The 21,554-nt window shown below is 37.1% G+C and overlaps 1 protein-coding gene across 5 annotated transcripts in view; it reads right to left on the bottom strand.

Annotated features, from left to right (window-relative positions):
* Positions 1-3,205: 3,205 nt before the first annotated feature.
* Positions 3,206-21,554, bottom strand: part of LOC131769528 (uncharacterized) — a 102,570-nt gene continuing 84,221 nt past the window's right edge. The window contains exons 1-11 of one of the 5 annotated variants that reach the window (XM_066160793.1): positions 9,781-10,016; positions 8,984-9,115; positions 8,619-8,702; positions 8,195-8,260; positions 7,774-7,863; positions 7,542-7,656; positions 7,419-7,461; positions 6,349-6,547; positions 5,211-5,716; positions 4,992-5,062; positions 3,206-4,813 (exon numbers count right to left, since the gene is read on the bottom strand). In XM_066160793.1, coding sequence (XP_066016890.1) covers positions 7,618-7,656; positions 7,774-7,863; positions 8,195-8,260; positions 8,619-8,702; positions 8,984-9,115; positions 9,781-9,783 — 414 coding nt within the window. In that variant the 5' untranslated portion in view covers positions 9,784-10,016 and the 3' untranslated portion in view covers positions 3,206-4,813; positions 4,992-5,062; positions 5,211-5,716; ... (1 more) ...; positions 7,419-7,461; positions 7,542-7,617. Of the gene's footprint in view, positions 4,814-4,991; positions 5,063-5,210; positions 5,717-6,348; positions 6,548-7,418; positions 7,462-7,541; positions 7,657-7,773; positions 7,864-8,194; positions 8,261-8,618; positions 8,703-8,983; positions 9,116-9,780; positions 10,017-21,554 lie in introns of those variants that run through there. The other 4 variants (XM_066160796.1, XM_066160795.1, XM_066160803.1 and 1 more) reach the window with 4 other exon arrangements.

The raw sequence follows: 21,554 nt of genomic DNA, 5'->3' as shown, positions 1-21,554 counted from the left end.
AATTCTCAAAATTCATCCCGTTTTTCTAGAATTCATTGCAAAAAAACGGAAAATCGGGTTAAAGATTTCATTTGGCACCCTAGGATCTATTCCACTTGTAGGACGAATTCTCAGAATTTACCCCGCTTTTCTAGAATTCACCAAAACACTTTTCTTAAAATTTGTAATTTTTCCTATCTTTTATTTTTAACTAAGACAAGCCAGCCGCACAAAGAAACACTCACAGGACGAAATTGCAAGAATCCGTGAACGGAAACGTGGCGGAAACATGCAACTCCATGTTTCCGTTATGTTTACGTAAAAGTGGTCCAGTTCCGTTGTATACGCAGCAACGGAAACGCGAGAAAACGTCACTAAACCGGTAACGGAAACACAGGTTATCCGTCGTGTTTCCGGAACGGTTTAACATGTTTCTGCCACGTTTCCGTTTACGGATTCTTGCAATTTCGTCCTGTGACTTCTTGTAGTTGTAAGTTTCTCGTTTATCTCGGACGCCTTTCGTCTCTAATTGAGACTTCTTTACGGAGTGATTACAGTTAAAGAGGAACAGTATATTATATAGCACGCTGGTGTGCCTAAGTTTTGAATTTCCATGGAAGTTAATGAAGAAATGTAAAATGGTTCCCGTGTTTACATAGCCTGATGTAAACACGCGGGAGGTTGGGAGAACACGAGATGAGCGTGGGAAACCACGTCGTGAAGCAGAGTGGTTTCCAGCTTATCTCGTGTTCTCCCAACCTCCCAAGTGTTTACATCAGGCTATGTAAACACGGAAACCATTTTACATTTCTTTTATAAAATAACTAATGAAAGAGGAACGAAAACCGTGTTTACATACGCTCATCTAAAATGGTTTTATGGCCAATCGGAGCGCGCGTACTATTTGAATTATTTTATAATAATAACTGAAAGCGGGCGTTATAAAAAACGCCTAAATACATATTAAGTTATTGCGTACTGCTTTATTTTGGGGGGCTAACGATTCGCACTAATCGTAGAATTCACCGCTGAAAAAAAGAAATGGAAAATCGGGGGTAAAGATGGCATATGGGAACTACGGGTATTATCCACTTGTAGCATGAATTCTCAGATTTTACCCTGTTTTTCTGGATTTCATTCATTTAAAAAAAGGAAAATCAGGAAATATTTGACACGACAACGTAGGTTATATCCCACTTGTGGGATGAATTCTAAGAATTTACCTCGGTTCTCTAGAATTCACTAAAAAATGGAAAATCGGAGCAAAGATGGCATTTGGAAACTTCGGGTATTATCCACTTGTAGCATGAATTCTCAGAGTTTACCCTCTTTTTCTGGAATGAATTCATTAGGAAATGGAAAATCGGGGTAAAGATTGGATATGACAACTTAGGATATGTTCCACTTACGGTATGAATTCTCATAACTCACCCCGTTTTTCTGGAATTCATTGAAATAAAAATAAAGGATCGGGTTTAAGATTGGATATGGAAACTTAAAATTTATTCCACATTTGGGATGAATTCTCCGAATTTACCCCGTTTTTCTGGAATTAATAAGAAAAAAACGGAAAATCAGGGATGTCACGAGTTATATTTTATTCCAATTTTAAGATGAATGGACACAATTCAGCCTGTTTTCAGAAAAATACGAGATGGCTTATCGTAATTAAACATAAGCAAAGCGCGCGCATCAAGCGCAAAAATAATTTATTCAAACCGTGCGTTCGGTCAAAATAACCGTGTACGATCAAAATAATAGTATGCAATGATATCTTCGGCCATTGTTTCGCTCGCAAATTTTCAAATTTTGTTGCGACATCTGAGGCTCGAATTTGATTGGCTATCTGTGAGAATTATTGACCAATGAGAATATCTGATTTGTTTCTTTCTATGCACTGAATTAACCCTCTTCTGCACTGAATCAACTCTCTACTGCACTGAATTACCTGAAAACTGCATTTATCTTAACCAATCAGAACTGAGAAATTTCTCCATGTAGATTATTAGTATAGGTAATCACATGATTTCGAGTGCAATTTGGAATAAATAAGCACGAGTAAATTTTTTCAAAGACTAACAAAATTGCACAAGCCCGTAGGAAAAATACGAAAAAAAAAATACGAGATGGTCTATCATAATTAATCATAAGCAAAGCGCGCGCATCAAGTGCAAAAAATAATTTATTCAAACCGTGCGCTCGGTCAAAACAACTGCGTACGATCAAAACAATAATATGCAATGATATCTTCACATCTTTAAGGTGCAAGAACGTTCAAAGTCCGGCTAAACATTTCAAGGAATTGTTCAGTCTGTGTTTGAATCACTTTCGATGAAATGGAATCGTCGTTTCCGAGGTTTTACCATGTTTGTTTTTAATTTCGGCGTTGGATCACTCGAACAAAGTGTTAAGCTGGGTCGGCTCGTAATTTTCGATTTCCTCGGCAATTCCCTTCTCTAAACACCACTTTTTCCAAACCGACAACCAAAAACCAGTGATTTTTACAGTGTTTTCGTTGTTTAAGCTGTTTATCAGCTGCGGTGGCGAAAGAAAACCTACTTAAAACGCCGGCCATTGTTTCGCTCGCAAATTTTCAAATTTTGTTGCGACATCCAAGGCTCGAATTTGATTGGCTATCTGTGAGAATTATTGACCAATGAGAATGTCTAATTTGTTTCTTTCTTTGCACTGAATTAACCCTCTTCTGCACTGAATTAACTCTCTACTGAATTACCTGAAAACTGCATTTATCTTAACCAATCAGAACTGAGAAATTTCTCCATGTAGATTATTAGCTGGAAAAGAGAATGTAGCCTTCCCTATAAAATATTGATCAATCTACAAGTTTTGGTGTTATGTTTCACCACTGTGATGTTCTGATTGTTGAGAAGGGTCTGCATATATTACCCACGCCCTTGGAATTTAAGTCAATTTAGCGTTAAAAATGTTTTCAGGCAATGGGAAATTTTCTCAGAAGTCGCTGTATACGCAGATGCATGTGCATATATCGACGGCAAGCTATTGATTTATCTTTGCTTGACAAGCAAAGTGAACATCTACGTAGAGGCCTACGGGTACTATGCACCGTCAGATAAAACATCGTAACAGAATAATTGAAGGGTTGAGTGCAAAAGAAGCCATTCCAAAAGGATCTCATTCAAGATAGACCTCTAACCAAAAATTGGGTGCTTATACGAGAAAAGAAAAGAAAACCAAACTCAGTTAATTCAGATTTAATCAAATTTTTAACAGATGACAATATTAACAAGCATTACATTCTTGTCATTATTAACATGCATCACGAACGACAATTGAGCAATAACTACTATTCATGCTAATGCTAAGTCAAAGCTTTGTCACAGTTTATTTCTAAACAAGATATTGTAGATGAAGATAAAGAGTGATTTTATCCAACCAGTGAAATTGGTCATAAACTACTGTGCATTACAAACATTTTTGGTTTATGTCATGTTTTCCATACACAATACGGGGTGATCCAACAATCAAACATGCGTGCTGGTGTCATACATACTGTTTCATGGGTTCATTAAAATCACTCTAGTTGTTCCTTTTTAAATGTTTCATATAAATTTTGGTTACCTTTATCCTGCTACTGTATAATGTACTTTGTTGACAAATTCTCTTGATAAGTAGGATACACTGTAAGTGTATGGAACAAATAAACACTTTTTTGTGTCATTCAGGCAGCGGTGATTGGTGCTAAATATTTTTTCTAATTACCAGGTGCACTAGCAAACCATAATTGATCTAACTCAAAATTCAAGCCTAAATTGCTCATGTAACGAAAAAAAATGGATAGTTAAAAAAAAAAAAAAGAACTCCTCCAGTTGTACTTGAGCATGCAACACTTCTATGGTCAACATCTTCAGTACAAATAATTCAAGCCAATAACTTCAGGTGAAATAGTGATTTTTCGGAATTTGTAAAATATAAAGTAGACCACAGTGCACTAATATACAATAAATCCATTCTATCTTTTATTTACTTGCAACTATTTGGCTTTAATTGTTCAATACTATTTCACCGATTATAGAAAGTAACTCTTTCTGTCCTTCCAATTTGCCCTTATATACTTTTGAATAAAATAAAGCAGTTGACACCAGATTGAGGAGTCAAGGCTATTTTATTCACCCATTCATTCATAATTGTTGGTAAGATTTCTTTTTTATATGGGTTGCTGTAAATGTCAAGGTTTTAAATAAATTCTTTGCGATTTAAATGTTTGTGTTTTTTTTAACATGTTACTGCTCTGGAAATGCACTTGATGTGAAACTCTGGAACCAAACAATTCCAAAGGAAGTTTTGTAGACAAATTCATGGGTCTGGTGTGAACATACTTAACATGTTGATGGCCATGTCTAGGTACTATTCACCATTTGGAGCAGGGGAATTTTGGATATAACTTGAATTAAGCATGCTTCAAAACCCAGTCAAAACTGTTCAAGTGAACACATGACCCATTAGATGTTTAACCCTTTCACTCCCACAAGTGACCAAGACAGAATTTCTCCTTACAATATCAATACAATATCAAGCAGGCAGGTGATGAGAATAGAGAAGAAAATCAATCATGGGATTATTAGTTGATCCAATACCAAATTCTCTGAACTAACATCATAAGAATTGTGTGGCAGATAGTAAGGAGAATTACTAATTAGATCTTGGGGGTGAAAGGGTTAATTATTAGTATTACATCGTGCCAAATAGCTTGCCTTACTGATTTTATTTAAAATTAAAAAAAGTATTTCTCCTCAAGTTGCCTCCATTTCCAGTCTCTCCACATTTCATAATGATGGCAGAACATCTCTGCATACTATAAAATAATGAAAATAATAATGATATTCCCCTAAACTACTTAACATGTTACAAGAACATCTCTGCATAGTATACAATAATAATAATATTTAATAATAACAATCATAACAATAATAATAAAGTAAGAGAAAACTTAAGCAGAAGAAAACCATAAATCACTCACAAATTCTGCATACCTAATAAGCAGCATCTTTGGGAGGCTTGAGGAGCTCATACAGGACAAAATATTTATCATCTGGTTCACTGGCTGTAAAAAAGTACAACGATGCTTTCATTAGCAAATAACAAAAAACAAAAAGGTTTATATAGATGAATAGTTATGGAACAATATTGCAAAAAACTCATTTTACAAAATCAAAGAGACAAAGAGTGAAAATGGTCAACATATTAATTACCTTGAATACTGTTTTCATTTGACAACTCTGTGTCTGTCCAATTGTTTAATGTCTAATGAGGGAAGAAGAGGGGGGAGAGGAGGGACAAGAGGAGGGAGGAGAGGAGGGGGAGAGGAGGGGGAAGAGGAGGGAGGAGAGGAGGGGGAGAGGAGGGGGAAGAGGAGGGAGGAGAGAAGGGGGAGAGGAAGGGGAAGAGGAGGGGTAAGAGGAGGGAGGAGAGGAGGGGGAGAGGAGGGGGAGAGAGGAGGGGGGAGAGGAAGGGGAAGAGGAGGGGGAGAGGAGGGAGAGAGGGGGGGGAAGAGGAAGGGGAAGAGGAGGGGGAGAGGAGGGAGAGAGGAGGGGGGAAACGAATGGATCATCTTCCATATCTTCATAATCCTCCTCAAAATCCCCTGATTCATACTTTGCCTATTCTTGCACTGCTGTCTTCACCAGCACAATGCACAAAACAGTATCTGCCAGTTTATCATAAACATATTTCTGGCATCTATTGAAGCTACAATCTGCTAAATAAAATAAAGTTCTTGTGAATAAGTAATAGCTATATAAGATTGCTACCTTAAACATACATTTATTGATAAACCCTTTACACCCAGACATCAGTTTGCATATTCTCCATACTGTTCTCTATACATTTCCTAAGGTGCTGATGAGGAGAATTTGTTTAAAAATCAAGAGCTTTATAAGTTGTTGGTCATATCCTTGATTCTTGTAACTTTAATGCTTGATTCAGGTGTGATATTGTATGGAGAAATTAGAAGCTGGTCACTCTCAGGGGTTAAAGGGTTTAGATTTTTTCTTTCATTAATGTATTGCAAACTGTACATCACTGGTAAAACAGATCCTATTTAATGGCTCTGTGATGACCTCTCTACAAGTAACTGGAATTGAGGCAATGGAAAATATTTTTGCATGCTCAGTGTATTGTAGCATGATAGTATTTCAAAGTTTCCTGTTTCTAAATTCCAGCAGTGGATAACTCTTGTATTCCAGCATTGTTATTTTCCAGCCCCTCTCAGCTGTTCTCAGTTTCTCGGCAGGAGTTAACTGTTGTATTCCAGTACTGTTAATTTCAAGCCCCACACAGCTGTTCTGAGATTACCAGAGCAAGGAATAAATATTCTTTTCCAGTACTTACTTGTATTTTCCAGCCCCTGTAAGCTGTTCTGTCTTTTCTGTTTTCCAGCTGGAGGTAACTATTATTTCTAAGCACAATTATTTTCTAGCCTCTCTGGGCTGATTGGAGTTTTCCTGCTCAAGTCAACTGTTACTTCCATAAAAACTGAATAATGTACATAAGGACCCAGGCAGGAAGCGAAGAAACTTTCCTTGGAAACCTTGGAAATAAGACAATAATGTTTTTAATTACCCAGATCAATACTAAAAAATTTAATTGTTTGTTGAAAACAATGATATGTAATGATATGTAATGTTATATAATGTTATAATTATAATGTTAAATGTTACATAATGTTGGAAATATCAAGGTCAACAGTAATTTTTTGAACATAAAAAATTTAATAAATTGACACCTGTGGAGTATGTAGCATCACTTATGAATGAGACAAGAATGTGCTTTTAAATTTCCATCATACCTAAATAATGTCTGTGTACAATTTGAGCTCAAATGTAGTATTTTTAACTTATAAACCTACTCCTGGTAAGTGGCCCTGGCAACCTATCTTTACATGTAACTGCCAATAAAATAACCCTCCATTTTTATAAAGATCTGAGTAAGCTTTTAAGGCCTTCCTATCATTTTTTTAAAGCATGGCCTCACCAACTTTTTCTTTTAGCTCCACTGATAAAAAACATTTAGGGAAAGTCATATAATCGACAAGCACAACTAGTGCTTAAATACTCAGTTGGCAATTGACTGAGACACCATTAGCACCACAACAAAAAAAGCAAGAACCCTCAACTGGCTGAAACTTGCATCATTTAGTTTCATACTATTCTTCCCGCATTTCCTGACACATTAACCTCTATTTAGTGGACACCTCTTTAACACAGAACCAGGGAAGGTTCCCCAAGGGGTTACATTTGATACTTTTGATATGCAGTTTAAAGTGATTTAATATTTTAAATACAGTTAACTTCTCCACTTATTACACAACAACTGTGCAAAGCATGTCAACAGTAAATAACAGACATGGAGAGTTACAAATTACTTTCAGTACTTTAGAGAGCAAGCAACATGTTCCTTACCATCATTTTTCTGTGTTTTATTTCCATTTACAGAGTCAAGTGGCTGTAAAAAAAAAAAAAATTCAAACAGTTTTACATGTATTTTAGTCATTAACATAGAATTAAAGAAATACTCTCACTTACGAGCAGAGATTGTCAGTAAGCGTCTTTTATTTTGACCTCCAGAACAGTTTTGATACCAAAGGTACCTTCCCAGTGTTCAAAAGGAAAACATCATTACCTGATTCATCACAGTGATCTGAATAAAGAAATATTGAAAACTCCTTTCAGAAAAGATTATCATACCACTATTAAGACTTACTTTCTTAAACTACATGAACCCAACACTCATGCCCTTGGAATTTCAATCACTCACCACTTTTTGTGAAGAAAGAGCTGACATCATATTAATCACAGGTAAGATGAGATTGTTCAAAAGTAGTGCGATGTACTTCAACCTTTGAGTCTGCATGGTTTGAAAAATTTTTGTTTAATACTGACATTTCTTTTTAATTCAGCTGTAGTTAATTAATCAGAAGAAATCCTTAAATTAATTATACATTAATTATCTCAACCCAGACAATCACACAACTTTTCACACACCTTGCAGTTGAAATCTCATGCAATACAAAATGGTTAACATCAAAAAAAACCTTTCACCTTTAGGTATTGTATCTATCATTCATAGGAAAATACTCATCAGATACAAGAGCTTACTGTCAGTAAAACCCTGAGCATGATAGAATGTTATTGCCTTAATTTCTTCACCACAAATAAAGTTACATTTTACAAGTTACCTTTCTCACTGTCCTCTGTTGTTGGCATAACTGCTGAAGACTTTTGTCGCCATCTGAACCAGATTTCTATTCAAGAATAAAATCATTTAATCAATAATCAATTATCAGCCCATGTTGATTGAACTTCTTAACCACTGTCTTGATTGTTTAACAAGTTAACTGTCTACATTATTTATTCTATATTACACATTTTCCTTCTCATAAGCCAAGGGTGACTGTTGATGTGCCCACTGATAATTTAGGTTATCCCAAGAAAATCAACAGCCACCACTTGCCAAAGGACACTCCTACATCATCATTTGGCAAATGAAGGTGAAAATAAAATTAATAAAATTAATAAAATTTAATGAATGAATATATCAACATTAAGTAAATCAAAGGTTCTTTTATACCAAATGCAAGTTCCATTGAACTTTCTACTTACAGTCTCCTTTCCACTAGGCTCAGGTGATGATGGGGACTGGGGAGGTTGATGAATAGGGGGGCCCAGAGCTTTCCTGAACAGGCACTATGAACAAGTCAAATGGTTGACAATTTGAATGTTTATTTTTATGTTTAGTAGATCTTTAAACATTCACAGAAAATTCCTTGATTATTCCCTATGATAGAACATCAACTAATTTTCACTCATGGCAAGGTTTATACTGAGTCTCCAAATGCATAATAATTGCAAATGACTCTTTCTTCAGCTTAACCCTATTTAACATCTTACTTCTCCCTGTAATATTCACACATCATCTGGCAAACATATAGTGAGAATTCTCAAACTTATCTGGTAGAACTTTTTACCTTGAAATATGAGGCATCACCAGCAATTGATGAGGGCATCAAGTGCACATTTAAAGATGATGCACTACTATTACCAAAATCTTTCCCCAACTGTTTAGGGCTGCTTGATACCCTTACAACAACGCTGAAAAACTGTTAAATAGAAAAGTATAAATAAACTTCTTATTTGCTGTTATAATACTTATGACAATGATTACTTTTAAAAAAATATTTAAATGTTATGATTGATTCTTTTGATACAAATTGTTCCTGACGCAGAGCATGCGCTACACTTGTTTGAAACCCCATATAAAGCCAACCGGTGCATACATAATTCTATATTTAAACTCAAGAACCTGGTACTTAACAGGCTCCTAGCTTTAAGGTAGCTAATGTGTCAAGTTTAAAATGAAAAAAATAAAATGCTTTTTCTACATATTAAAAAGGAGAAAAGTCACTTTAGAAAAGTAAAGTAGAAACTATTACCCTGGTCTTGATTCCTTTAGAGGTTCAAGTAGTTCATATATGATATACACACTAAATCTTAATTCTTTAGAGTTCTGTCACAATATACAGACTGGCAAACCAAAAGCTGGTAAATCCTTATAGGTTTATGCATAGTAGACTCAAAGAGATTTGATAAACAGGGTTTGAAAATAAGGAGAATCTAGTGCACTTTAGACAAGGTTAGTTAGTTTCCAATTGGGAAATGTTGAAAATAAGCTAAAAAGTGCGCCATTGCAATATGTAAAATAATCCAATTGCGCTCTTTCTTGAAAAGGTAGATTATCGCATTACTATGACAATGAGACCCTCACCATATAAATTTAGTGTCCAGCAATTCGACAAAGAAACGGCCGCCATACTAAAGTGAACGTTTGAAGAAAATGAACGAGCAGCTGAAGATTGCTTTCCTCTCTATCGATCACTTAGAGTTCTCCTTCACGTTTTTGGACAGAGATACTTTGTCCAATACTCTCTAATACTCTCCTTTCATAACGTCTGCCAGACGATCGATTGGGATTCGTTAGAAAAGTTCGCCATGTTTTAGCCTTAAATTCATTCCCTGCCCCTCCCCTATAAAGACAGTGTTTTGACTCGTAACCAGGATCCACGCTGTGCCCTGACACTTTTCTTGAGAAGATTCCTTTTAAGCAAAGGGTGGCGATCATCCCCAAATGTTGAAAAAGTTAGTTCAAACAAAAATAATGACGAATGAGATTAGCAATTCAGTATAAACGAAACTTCGCTAGTAAATAAGTCTTCAGCCTGTAAGCGCGCGCAAAAATACCGCACTATAGCACGAATAGGAAAAAACCTTCTTGTTCAGATATTCCATCTTGCAATGTTTTCCATAGTGCTATGTTGTCTTGAAAATAGTTCGTTTTCTGCCTATCCCTTGTCTACACTTACCTGGTATCCTTTCCACTTGCAGCCCGAGATTTTTGACAACTCTGCTCATGAATGAAGCGCGCGCATTTTATTCTCATTTCACGCGTGAAAAGATCCACTTGCCGCGACAAAATCTTTCCGAATTCTCATTGTTCTTAACCACACAATACGCTGAAAGATCGAAACCTAGTCAGATTTGTTCTGACCATGCGCCATTTTGGACTACTAACAAGGCCATCCGGAGCGGTGCTATTCCGTCGATCTCTAAGACTGTTGTATTTGTTGTTGTTGTTGCCATGGTTGTGTTGTTGTTTTATTCGTATAAAAGACGCATTTTGATTATCTAGGACCTGCGCATCTTGATTTCGCAGACGTTTATGTTTATTAGTTGGCTTTAGCTGTCAATAAGTAAGAATAGGATTTCCTTGCGCTTGCTTTGGTGCCCGCCCTTTGGAGTTTCTTTGGTCACCAGCTCCGTTTTTTTTCCATGCTCCGTGTTCATTTCAAACGGTGTCACTTTTCACTTGAGTTTTGGGGATATGAGTCCAATCCAAAAACAGTAATGAAAATATTTGCGTGATGCATATAATTTTTTCAATGAGAAGCTAAGTGATCGCAAAAGTAACATTACAAACACCGTGCAAAATGTTGATTTTATTTATTATATATTATTATATATTATTTCCGCTTTAATATTACTTTTAGCTAACCCTTTCCCATTATTCAGCTATTTATTCTTGGTGTCAAATTTCCTTGCGTTTACACCTGGTCCTTCATTCCCTACGCTTAGTCTCTTGGCTTCCTCTTCCAACACATATGAATTCTCCTTTTTCTTCTAATATAAAGACAACTCAACTTTATGTATGCAGGAGCCCAAAGGCCTGGCACACGACAAATTCCGAATGTGTCCGACGAAATATAGCTGGGATCTTATTTTAACCACCCAAAGTACAAAAAATTAACAACGAATAGTACTCACGTTTACAGGGCTCATCTCTCTGATTGCTTCCATCACTTTCTTGAATTTTCCTTCGAATGACTTATGAAGCGCCTAACTCCAACCAACGGAAAGTTATAATGACGGGTTGTAATTTTCGCGCGTCGTGATGACGTAACAGACGAGATAATAAACCAATCAACAGATTAGCAAGTAAACGTAACTTCTGCCTCGTTTTCAGGCGCCTTTGCTCTGGTTCAGGAAAGCGCGGGAAACTGCCCGAGTGCGCAGACTGCTGGAGAGGAGGTTATTGACAGATTTTAATAAAAGTTCGCCCATTGACTACCTCAGGCTCTAATTTACTCAAAGCGATTGCAAAAGCAACAGATAAGTCCAAGAAACGAGACTGAGAAAGATCGGGAGCTTATCAGGAAAAACAAAGGGGTGCGTCGTTCCGCAGGTAAACCAGTGTAGGGCTGTCGGTTGCTTTGGCCACCACGATGCGCTGACCACTGACCGCGAGAATTTAACACAGACTTCTCGCAAATAAAGGGTTCTGGATAGAAGAATGAGAAAGATCGGGAGCTTTCCAGGAAATAATGAAAAGAGCACGTCCTTCCGCAAGAAAACCAAGTCTTCAAGCAAGCTGTTTTGTCGTTGATGCTTAGTTTGCTTGCGAACATATGAAAATGAGAGAAACACATGAGTGCTAAGTTCTGCTTCGTACGTAGCATGAAACCACTTGGCTATAAATTAACGAACGTTCCTCGCCAAAAGTAAGCTTCGCTCATCCGACCCGTGAATGATAGAAAAGAGATGATATTAAACCTTTGACCACAAGCAGTGACCACTAAGTAATTTTGGCCACAAGTTCATTACACAGTTTGACGGACAGGCAATGAAAAGACAACAAGTAACTAAGCTGGATTGAAGCTTTCATATCACAACAAATTGTCGACATCAAAAAACATGAAAATATATGTAGGGCACTAGTTATGACCATCCATTTTCAGATGCTGGGAATGAGTACGTAGCTTCCAAAAACTGGAAAGGTTTCTAGGAAGTATTTCACTTTGGATATCATGGTTCATTTTACCTGATCCGTAAAACATTCTACGAGGTGGCTCTTCTTGTCCACTGACACAAATTGTCAATAAACAATGCAGGTAAACGTAGAGTTTAAAAATCTCAATTGGCCGGAGGCAAACCAATCGGCTATAGACAAAGTGCAGCCAAGGAGTTGAGCTCGAGCAATCGAGAACAAATCCAGTAAGTTGCAGGGTAAAGGACTTTAACCTGGAACCTAGTGCCTTAATCACTCGGGCACACAAGATCAACGCTGTTATTTCTGTGAGTCGTGACGTTTGTTTTCCTAAAGCAATTCACACGCAACACACGCCCTCTAGTATCAGGCTTCGGGAGTTTTGTGTTTCATTTCACGTCATTTTTCACCTCAAGCGAACGCCAGATATTTTGTATTGTACTGTTTTTTTTTTCTTCCCACCTACCCTCCCACCCTCGGTGATTTTACGTGATGTCATAGGGTGGCAGAGAGGTTTACTCAGCACATCATTGGCTGTTGTTTACTTTTCGTTCGTATTCTTAATAAACTTCTCTCTGTGCCGAAAAGCGAATTGTGTTTTATTTGTGTCAGGGAGCGTAGATGGGGAATAAGTTTCTTTTGGGAAAGGCTTTTCAACGACGATAGGAACATCCTTTACAACCGCATTACTTTGGAAGGAAAGAAAAATCACAGGGCGCCCACTCTCGTCCTAGGAGCTACTCGTTTCCTCTCATTTCGAACATGAGGAATGCTTGTGGATTGTGTTTCTAAGACTTACCTCATAAGTTAAGCGTTTAGGGTAACAAGGAAACATGTAAAAATACTGAGAAAAAATGTCAAAATAATAAAAGTAATTACATAAAGTATAGCTAATTAAATCGTATGAAAGTGAGAGAATAATGTTATGTGAAGCGCTCGAGAAGTATTTTGCTAATGTTAAGGTATATGTATACGAAGTATGCTAAGTTTTTGGGAGATTTCTACTCCAAGTGCAGTCTATTAAGTATATTTTGGTTGCTTTTGGCCTCGCAACAGCTGCAGGCATTGTAATTAGCAACGTATGAATAAATGGGTTTAGTTTCTAAGGAAATTGTGGTGCTGCATCGGTGAGGGGTACAACGAGATAATTTGATTCTATAATCCAACAGCACAAGGTAGAGTTCAAATAATGCGAATATATGTTTATACCACATGTGTACAGTTGGTTATTTTGTTCTGTAAAAAAATCTGTTTGACCGGTAGGCTGTGCACGCTGCGCTTCTCTATCCACTTTGCTTTTCCCGCCTTATGAGAAATGAGCAGAAAGACTTGGCGGAAAAAAAGCAGTTGGATCATAAATAACCTAGTAGACTATTCATTGGTGTGTAGTATTCCCTAGTATTTTCACTCCTTGTTTGAATTCGACGAGCCTGTGGGGGAAGTAAAAATACGGCACAGCTCCTAAAAATACTCAGGTATGTCACCGCCAGATTAAGAAAATCCGAAAAAATCACCTTGAATCTTATTTCGCAAGATGATCATCTCACAGCTGGAGCTTGGGCTGCCTGTGGTGTGAGTTCAAATAAGTTAAGTTTTTTTTTCTCTCAAGGTGAAGTAACGCGATATTTTCGTCCGTCTGAAAGTCATGCTCTTTTTTTGTTACATGCCTAACAACTTACATCCCATCACGAACCATTAAAACAGCGTCCGAAGTCCGTTAGAACATACCCAGTCATTGCACTACATGAACATTAGTCAATTTTTTACGTGCTTGAATTGTATTCCACCAACCAAATTCGCATCTACGCGCGCCCGTGTATTATTCACTATTCATGACTCATTTCCTCGGGAAAGTTCACAATGTATCATCAACTTTTTGTTTTCCTGAGAATGTCACGCAATGGTAAAAACATCAGTATGGTCGTAAAACAAAAAGTGAGTCATTTGCATCCTGTCGCGGTCGAGTAAACATCTTTGGTGGCAGCGAGAAATTTTTAACGCTTGCCATCCCCAGCTCGAAGCGTTGCTTCTAAGTTATCACGAGCTAAATTTCAGAGGGGTAAAATCAAAATATTCCTACGTCGTGAGATCACTAGGAAAAGAGTACCCTCTCGACACCGTTCGTGTTATAAGTCACCTTCTGAAGAACTCATCAAAATATCTTCGGTCTTGCAAAATTTTACAAATTTAACAGGTTCTTAAGGACGAATTCAACGCTGCATCGCTGACGAAACGTCGTTTTAAGGTAAGCTCTGAAATAATTAATTAGACCAAGTGGATTTTTGTCTCACCCACTCGCAGTGTTCCATCAGTAACATTGCCAGTTTGTATTAACAAAGAAAAACTTATTACATTGTAAAATATAGACAATCCGGTATGAGGCGTGGGGTCCTGGTTTCATATAGGTCTTTCAGCAAAGTGAGCCGGCAACAACACACTAGACCATATGATCGCAGACAAGAGCAAGTTATGAAAATGTTATCGATCTAAAGTGCTGTGTCCCTGCTTAGTCTATTTTCTTAGAAGTATATTTAGTGAGAACTGAGAAAACTGAGTGTTACGAGATAATCTGAAGCCTTTTTCCTTTTTATTTTGATTATAAACTACCGTCTACGTGTTACATCCTTTTCGCATTATAGAAATTGAAAGAGGAAGCAGTTGTCACAAACACATGTTTCGAGGGGAGATGTAAAACGCTCCTTGCTTATTAAATGATACAAAGCTTGGCAGGTATTTTCAGTCAGAGAAAAATTTAAGGCGACAAATCAAAATACGAATTCTCTAACACATCATTTGACTTCTTTTGAAAAATGTAGGTTAAATTAAGAACACAGCGTAACTGAATATTTATCAGCACACCTGTAGAAAATGAAAAAAAGCTGAAATTCAGCTCGCACATAGATTTTGGAATAATCGATCGTCTTCTTTGCCCTTTTTTTTGTCCTACATAAATTAACGAGTGAACCACATGCTCCTCGTTCTTTTTCGTCATAACTCGAGTCGGAAATTTAACGAAAATTTGAAATGAGATTGCCTAATTGCATTTGCTTGTTCCACATAAAATCATGAGTGCACTACGTGCTACCCGTTCGTGATTTTCATTGAAGGCATTCTGGGTGGCGAATATTTATCTGTTAGTTTAGTTTGAAATGGCAGAAGGAAATAGTCCAATATGAAAGAAAGAAAACATTAGTATTAATCCGAGTCATTACGTTAGTGCCATACCTCCTGACTGTGGTGTACTCAAAGTTCTACGGAGCATGCCCGAAGGTGTTAGGTTTCAAAAACAACATGGCGCGATCGGTAAGAAGTAAAGATCGTGTAGATTATTATTGCTTCTAAAGGCAAAAGGAAATATAAACCTGGGGTAAAATTGTATCAAGTGGAAAGACTTGTCAGCAAGCGGAAATCGTCGAACAAAGTTTCGCATATTATCATGATAATTGTGCAGAGTTGCAAACAATGGACAGCTGATTTTATGACAAGCGTATTTGCGTGTACACAATAATAAATCACATTTGAATTACCTACCATAAAATACCTTGCCAAATTTCCAAAGTGGCTACCAAAACAACGAAAACAAATTGCCGATGCGGCGAGCCTTTTCTATATTTTTCGCCTTGTTGTGACATCCCTGGTGAAAATCTTTGAAGGATCTTTAAAGTTCCTACAAGATCTTTATGAGAATCTTTAAAGATCTTCAAAATTCTTCTTAAGATCTTCAAGGATCTTTCATTTTCTTGCTAAGATCTTCAAGGATCTTTCATTTTCTTGCCAGGATCTTCAAGGATCTTCAAAGTTCTTGCTAATTTTGCCAAATTAGACTTCGCTCCATTACGTGTCATTTCCTTGTAAACAATTTGCATTTAATCACGCATTCTAACCGCAATATCCAACCCTGTTGAAGGCCTAAATGTAATAACTGTCCTAAATGTAATAAAGTCCTAAATGTAATAACATTTGGTCCTAAATGTAATAACATTTAGTCCTAAACGTAATAAGCCTCCAATGCAATCGTTTAACTCCTTCGGTGCATTTTTGTTATAGCGGACATCCACATTGAGATGTTGAAGTGACAACTGTTGCATCAAAAAACCGCTGACCAGTATATATGTCACATTAAGGGGCTCGCTGATATCAATCAACGTCTTTTTACTTGCTAGACATAAGAAATATCAGCAGTCGAAGTATGGTCCTTTGAGCGGTTTATTGATCGAGTTGAAAATCATTTCCAGCCCAAAGTGGGCTAGTGCTTGGCTGGAAGCTCAATAGGATGGAATCGATTTGTACGTAATCATTAAGAAAAATAAAAAAAAAAGAAAAATAAAAAAAAAATTGACTACAATTGATGATGAACTGGCATGCTATTGTTGATGTTATCGTTCGTGTTAAAGTCTTTAGTAGTGATGCACCATTTTAGAGCAGTTTGAATGATTTCGCTATGTCACATGTTTATCCAAAAGAAAATTATTATCAGAAGCGTTCCTGAAATTTTGCGCATCAATGATATTTAGTGTCAATTGATTTTAATGATGCATTTGAGTTCATTTTTTAGGATGACTATCCTGATTTATTCAATTTTGCACCTGGGATATTGCATTTCTAGCCCCCTATGGATTTACTCCACCTCAGTAATCAGTTCATGTACCATATGACTATAAGTGGAAACTGTTGAGCTTTCTTTTTTTTCATTCATTTATTTATCTATTCATTTTCTCCCCTCACGGTGGGGAGAAGAGATGAAGACAAAAAATGAAATATAAACACCAGATCAACTTTAAAATATATGTTTTCCCAATATTTCGGTTCGGGAACTGATGCACCCGTCTTAAGGGGCTAAAGGAAAAAAATGAAGGGTTCATTAGACCATCAACTGACCATCGTGTTAAATGTTGTAGCTCAATGGTTCAATTTGCCCGGAATTTGTCTAACGTATAAGTCGGTGTACTTCCTTTTCCTTGTAATTCGGTTCATGAAGTGTAAACTTCAGCACTGATGACAGAAGTATATCGTCAAAATCTGTTGCACTTAAGAGTCTGAGCCAATGATATAAAGAGAGCCACTGGTCAGCGTTCTCATTGCTTTTGCGTCCGTCAATTTGATGCCAAAAGTACATCAGTATCAGTATAAGGTTTTGTAACCAATGCTTATCAACCAACATCTTTAGCAAATAAGAAGACGCTGATTAATATCAGTGAGCCCGCAATATGCCGTGAATATTGGTCAGAGGATTCTTTGGTGCAACAGCTGTCACTTTCACATCTCACTGTTAGCGCAGTTAAACGATTGCATAGGAGCCTTATCACATTTAGGACCGAACGTTATCACATTTAGGGCTGTATTACATTTAGGACCAAATGTTATTACATTTAGGAATTTATTACATTTAGGACAGTTATTACATTTAGGACTTCAACAAACCCCACTGGAAAAAATTTACACTAAATGCTACTGATAGTGAACTTTTAACGGAATTATCCCGCGTTTTAACTTTTTCTACGAATAAACTCGGCTTTTAACTACCTTGGACTTAATCAAATCGCGTGTTTATTCCTTGTAAACAACCTGCATTTTATAAGGTATTTCACACAAAGTGGGCAAAGTCCAGATAGGCAACAACCAATCAAGGAGCCCTCTCTCAAATATTATCCTTTTCTCTCGTGAAATGTATCTTCATTTGGTCGAGATCGCAATATATCCTTGGTTAGTGTCTATTGGAGATACAACAGAGTTTCAGTTTGCTTTTCGCAGTAAAATTACATGGAATTATATTTTTCAGGCATCTAACCGCAGACGAATAATTTTGATTTTCTCTCTGTCAGAGGAACGGCAGTAAGCGTGGTCTCTTTCGCAACTATTATTTGGTCTCCTCACGCTAAGCGCTCTCTCTCCGTCGGGGAATAGATGGCGTTGTGTGACGAGACCAAACAACTGCTGCGAAGGAGAAAACAGTAAGCGTGGCACCAATCCATTTTATTTTTGCTTGGAAGTATTTAGACAGTAGAGAAAAAAGACCACAAGATACTTGTGTGAGTTCAGCTAAATTACCTTTTTTCTCTCTCTCTCTGAAGGTGAAGTAATGCAATATTTTCGATCTTTTATAAAGTTATGCTCTTTTTCTGTTACAAAAATGAAAACATTAGGTACACAAAGTGCCCCATCTCATCCCACCCGGTCAAAAAAAATAACTCTTGCATGCTACGCATGCCTATGTTTTTACTTGGAAGTCAGAAAATTCACAATACACTAGATTAGTGTGAGTGACATTGGTGCATGACCATTACCTTGCTTTCTTGAGCTGTACTGGGAAATATTGGCACTATGACATTTCTATACTGCCGTAACCTTGGGCCAATATTCCCTAGTAAAGACTCGAGCTCGAATGGTTAGTAAGAAGTTAGTATGGGCTTTCGAAAAAATGATCTACACTGTACATGCATCTCAGGCTATTTTGAATTCCAGAACAATTGATATCCTTGTTGCTCTACATTTCTTGAAATTTTTTGTACGTGAAGGCAGCCAGCAAGGATTTTATGATATTTGAAAAACAACCAGTCATGATTATCAGTATAATTAAAGGTAGCATCAAAGACAAATCAATTCTATATATTTCATTGTTCTTCCTGTCATAAGTGTCCAGTTAAACTAACTGCCAGCTGCGCAAATATGGATGTCGGTTCAACTGGAGGAAAGTGAATAAAAAACTTACATATTTGTAAGTTTTGACCAGTAATCCCTATTTAAAAATCAGATAAGAGAATTTTACTTTGGTTTTGTAAAAGTTGTTTCTTATGAGAAAGGATTCACCATAAACTCTCTCCTCTTGTGGAGACATGGTGGCCTTATGATTAGTGAGGCGGAGTCAGGGTCAAGAGATCTACGTTTGTAACCTGGCCAGGTTATGTGTTTTGTTTTTGTGCAAAATAATTTACTCTCACAGTACCCCTCTCCACCCAGGAGTATAAATGGGTACCAGAAATTAGTCAGGGGAATCTGATGAAATGGCAGGAGGGAAGAGGGAGGGGGGGGGGGGGTAACCATGGGGTGGACTGTCATCATGTCCGGGGAGGAGAAGTAGTACCTAGTCGTTTCATGTGAGGAATCCAGGATTATAAGCTCAGGGCCTGAGAAAAGTTGTAGGACCTGATAGCATCTTAGGGACGGACCATTAGATTTTTGATGCGGGATGGGGGCGGGGGGGGGGGGGGGGTTGGGGTGTTGGGCAATAACCCCCGAAAAAAATCGAGCGAGGGCTCAATGGAAGAAAACAAAACGTGCAATTGGCAAAACACCCCCCCCCCCTCCCGCATCAACAATCTAATGGTCCGTCCCTAAGGTACCTTTTACATTGTTCCAAAATTGGTTTCATCCCGGAATGAAATGAATTTCATACCGCGTTTACATGCAAGATAGTTTAGATTATAAAAACAAGTAGTAAAAACAAGTATTTACGTCCCTTTTCTATGCTTTCATCGCTCCTAAAGAGGATTCATACAGATATGAGTGTCGTACCGCGTTTACTTTATACAGGTACAAAAGGTCGTCCAAAATAAGTGTTTCTGGAATGAAAACCTCAATAAACTCATTCAGAAATGACTCGTTTCGAATAATTTTACTCTGGTATCATGTGGCAACCGGGATGAACTCTTTCTTGAACAAAACTCATTTCGATATCGTGTAAAAGGCCCCTAAGAGTTTTTATTCCCAGAGCATCATGCTTTGCTTTCCCGCCAGAACACTATAAATTTCAATAGCGTTGAAGCAACAGCCCGCTTTGAACTGCTACGCTGCCACTGAAACAACGATTAGTGACCACAGAAGTAACATATTGTAATATTGTCAATTCAACATAAACAAAAATCTTCATACAGGGTAAATATTCATTTGTGTTGGTATCAATTATTGCGTGACTAGCTTCTCACATAACTGGGATAGGGGAAAACACAACGTAAATACCCAAGCGTAATATAATGACCGAAACAGCTTATTGGTCTTATGAAATCATAAATAAACTAGGTAAGAGTGTTATGTTAGATTTTTTTTACAAATTGTAGTGATTTATGCCTCGATATGTCAATAAAAGGTGGCGACAAGTAGGCACACCATGTATATTTCATTGTCGCTAGCAAGTAAATTTTGTCGGACTTTGAGTTCGTCTCACGATAGAACAACACAATAACACGAGAAAATTTTTACAGTAACCTTATAACCATCCCTTTGTTTTAAAAGCTAGAGGCTCAGTAGATTCTGTCATTTCGGTCACTGTTAAAACTGTCTTTGTTTTGATGCTACTTTTCGACATAGAAAAAGTATGTCGGACAAAAATATTCACCAAAAAATAAATATTTTTTTGCCAGCCTCAATAATGTCAGGGGCTTAAGTTAAGATGATAAAACAAAGGATTATGCTGACAGAAATACCGGAGGTCAAGTAAATTCGTTACATGAGGTCACACAATTCGGGTAATATTCAGAGTGAAAATTTGCATATTTGAGCGGTCGAACGAAAAAAATCATTTCTCAAAAACTAAAATATTTTCACAAAAAAACTGCACCACAATTATTAGGACATATGAGGCTACAAAATATGAAAGTAGAAGAGGAAACGAATTTGGCCGACTTGCCGCTGTTTGTGTGATGCATGTTGATATTAGCTCTTAACTGGCTTCTGGTTTTGTGTCTATGTATCCCTCCCATTCTCAGAAGGGAAAAAATATTTATTTTGCCACTGGGTAATATGTTGAGCTGATGTTTACAACCATTTTCAATTACCTTTTTTTCAGGCCAGGATGACCTAAAAGAACAACTTTTTAAGAAGCATCAGTCTTCTTACAGTTGCTATGGCTACAGGAAGAAGTTCAATTAAAGTTCCATGTGAAAATGAAGACTTACCTGACAAAGAAAATGCACCAGATTTTGACGAGGACACTTTACGAGGTGAGCTAGGTTCAACTTCGGCTTCAGTAATTGTTAGAACAATTTCTAGTGGATCAGTTTCAAGAATGCCAGCAGATGTGGGAAAGGATATATACAGTTTATGACCGCTTTAAAGGATATTTGGCCAATCATGACTCTCTTCTGTGATTACAATATGCTGTTCATTGAGAAGATCTATGGCACAGAAACCTTTGTTATTTTCTTTTCTAACAGTGCAGAGCAGTAACACAAAGTTATAATAAGTTAAGACTTTATTTGATCATCATATAACATCCATTGTAAGTT

Source organism: Pocillopora verrucosa, chromosome 13, assembly GCF_036669915.1.
Source record: "Pocillopora verrucosa isolate sample1 chromosome 13, ASM3666991v2, whole genome shotgun sequence".
Taxonomy (NCBI): domain Eukaryota; kingdom Metazoa; phylum Cnidaria; class Anthozoa; order Scleractinia; family Pocilloporidae; genus Pocillopora; species Pocillopora verrucosa.
The sequence above is the reverse complement of the archived record's forward strand: the minus strand, read 5'-3'. Positions and strand labels throughout refer to the sequence as shown.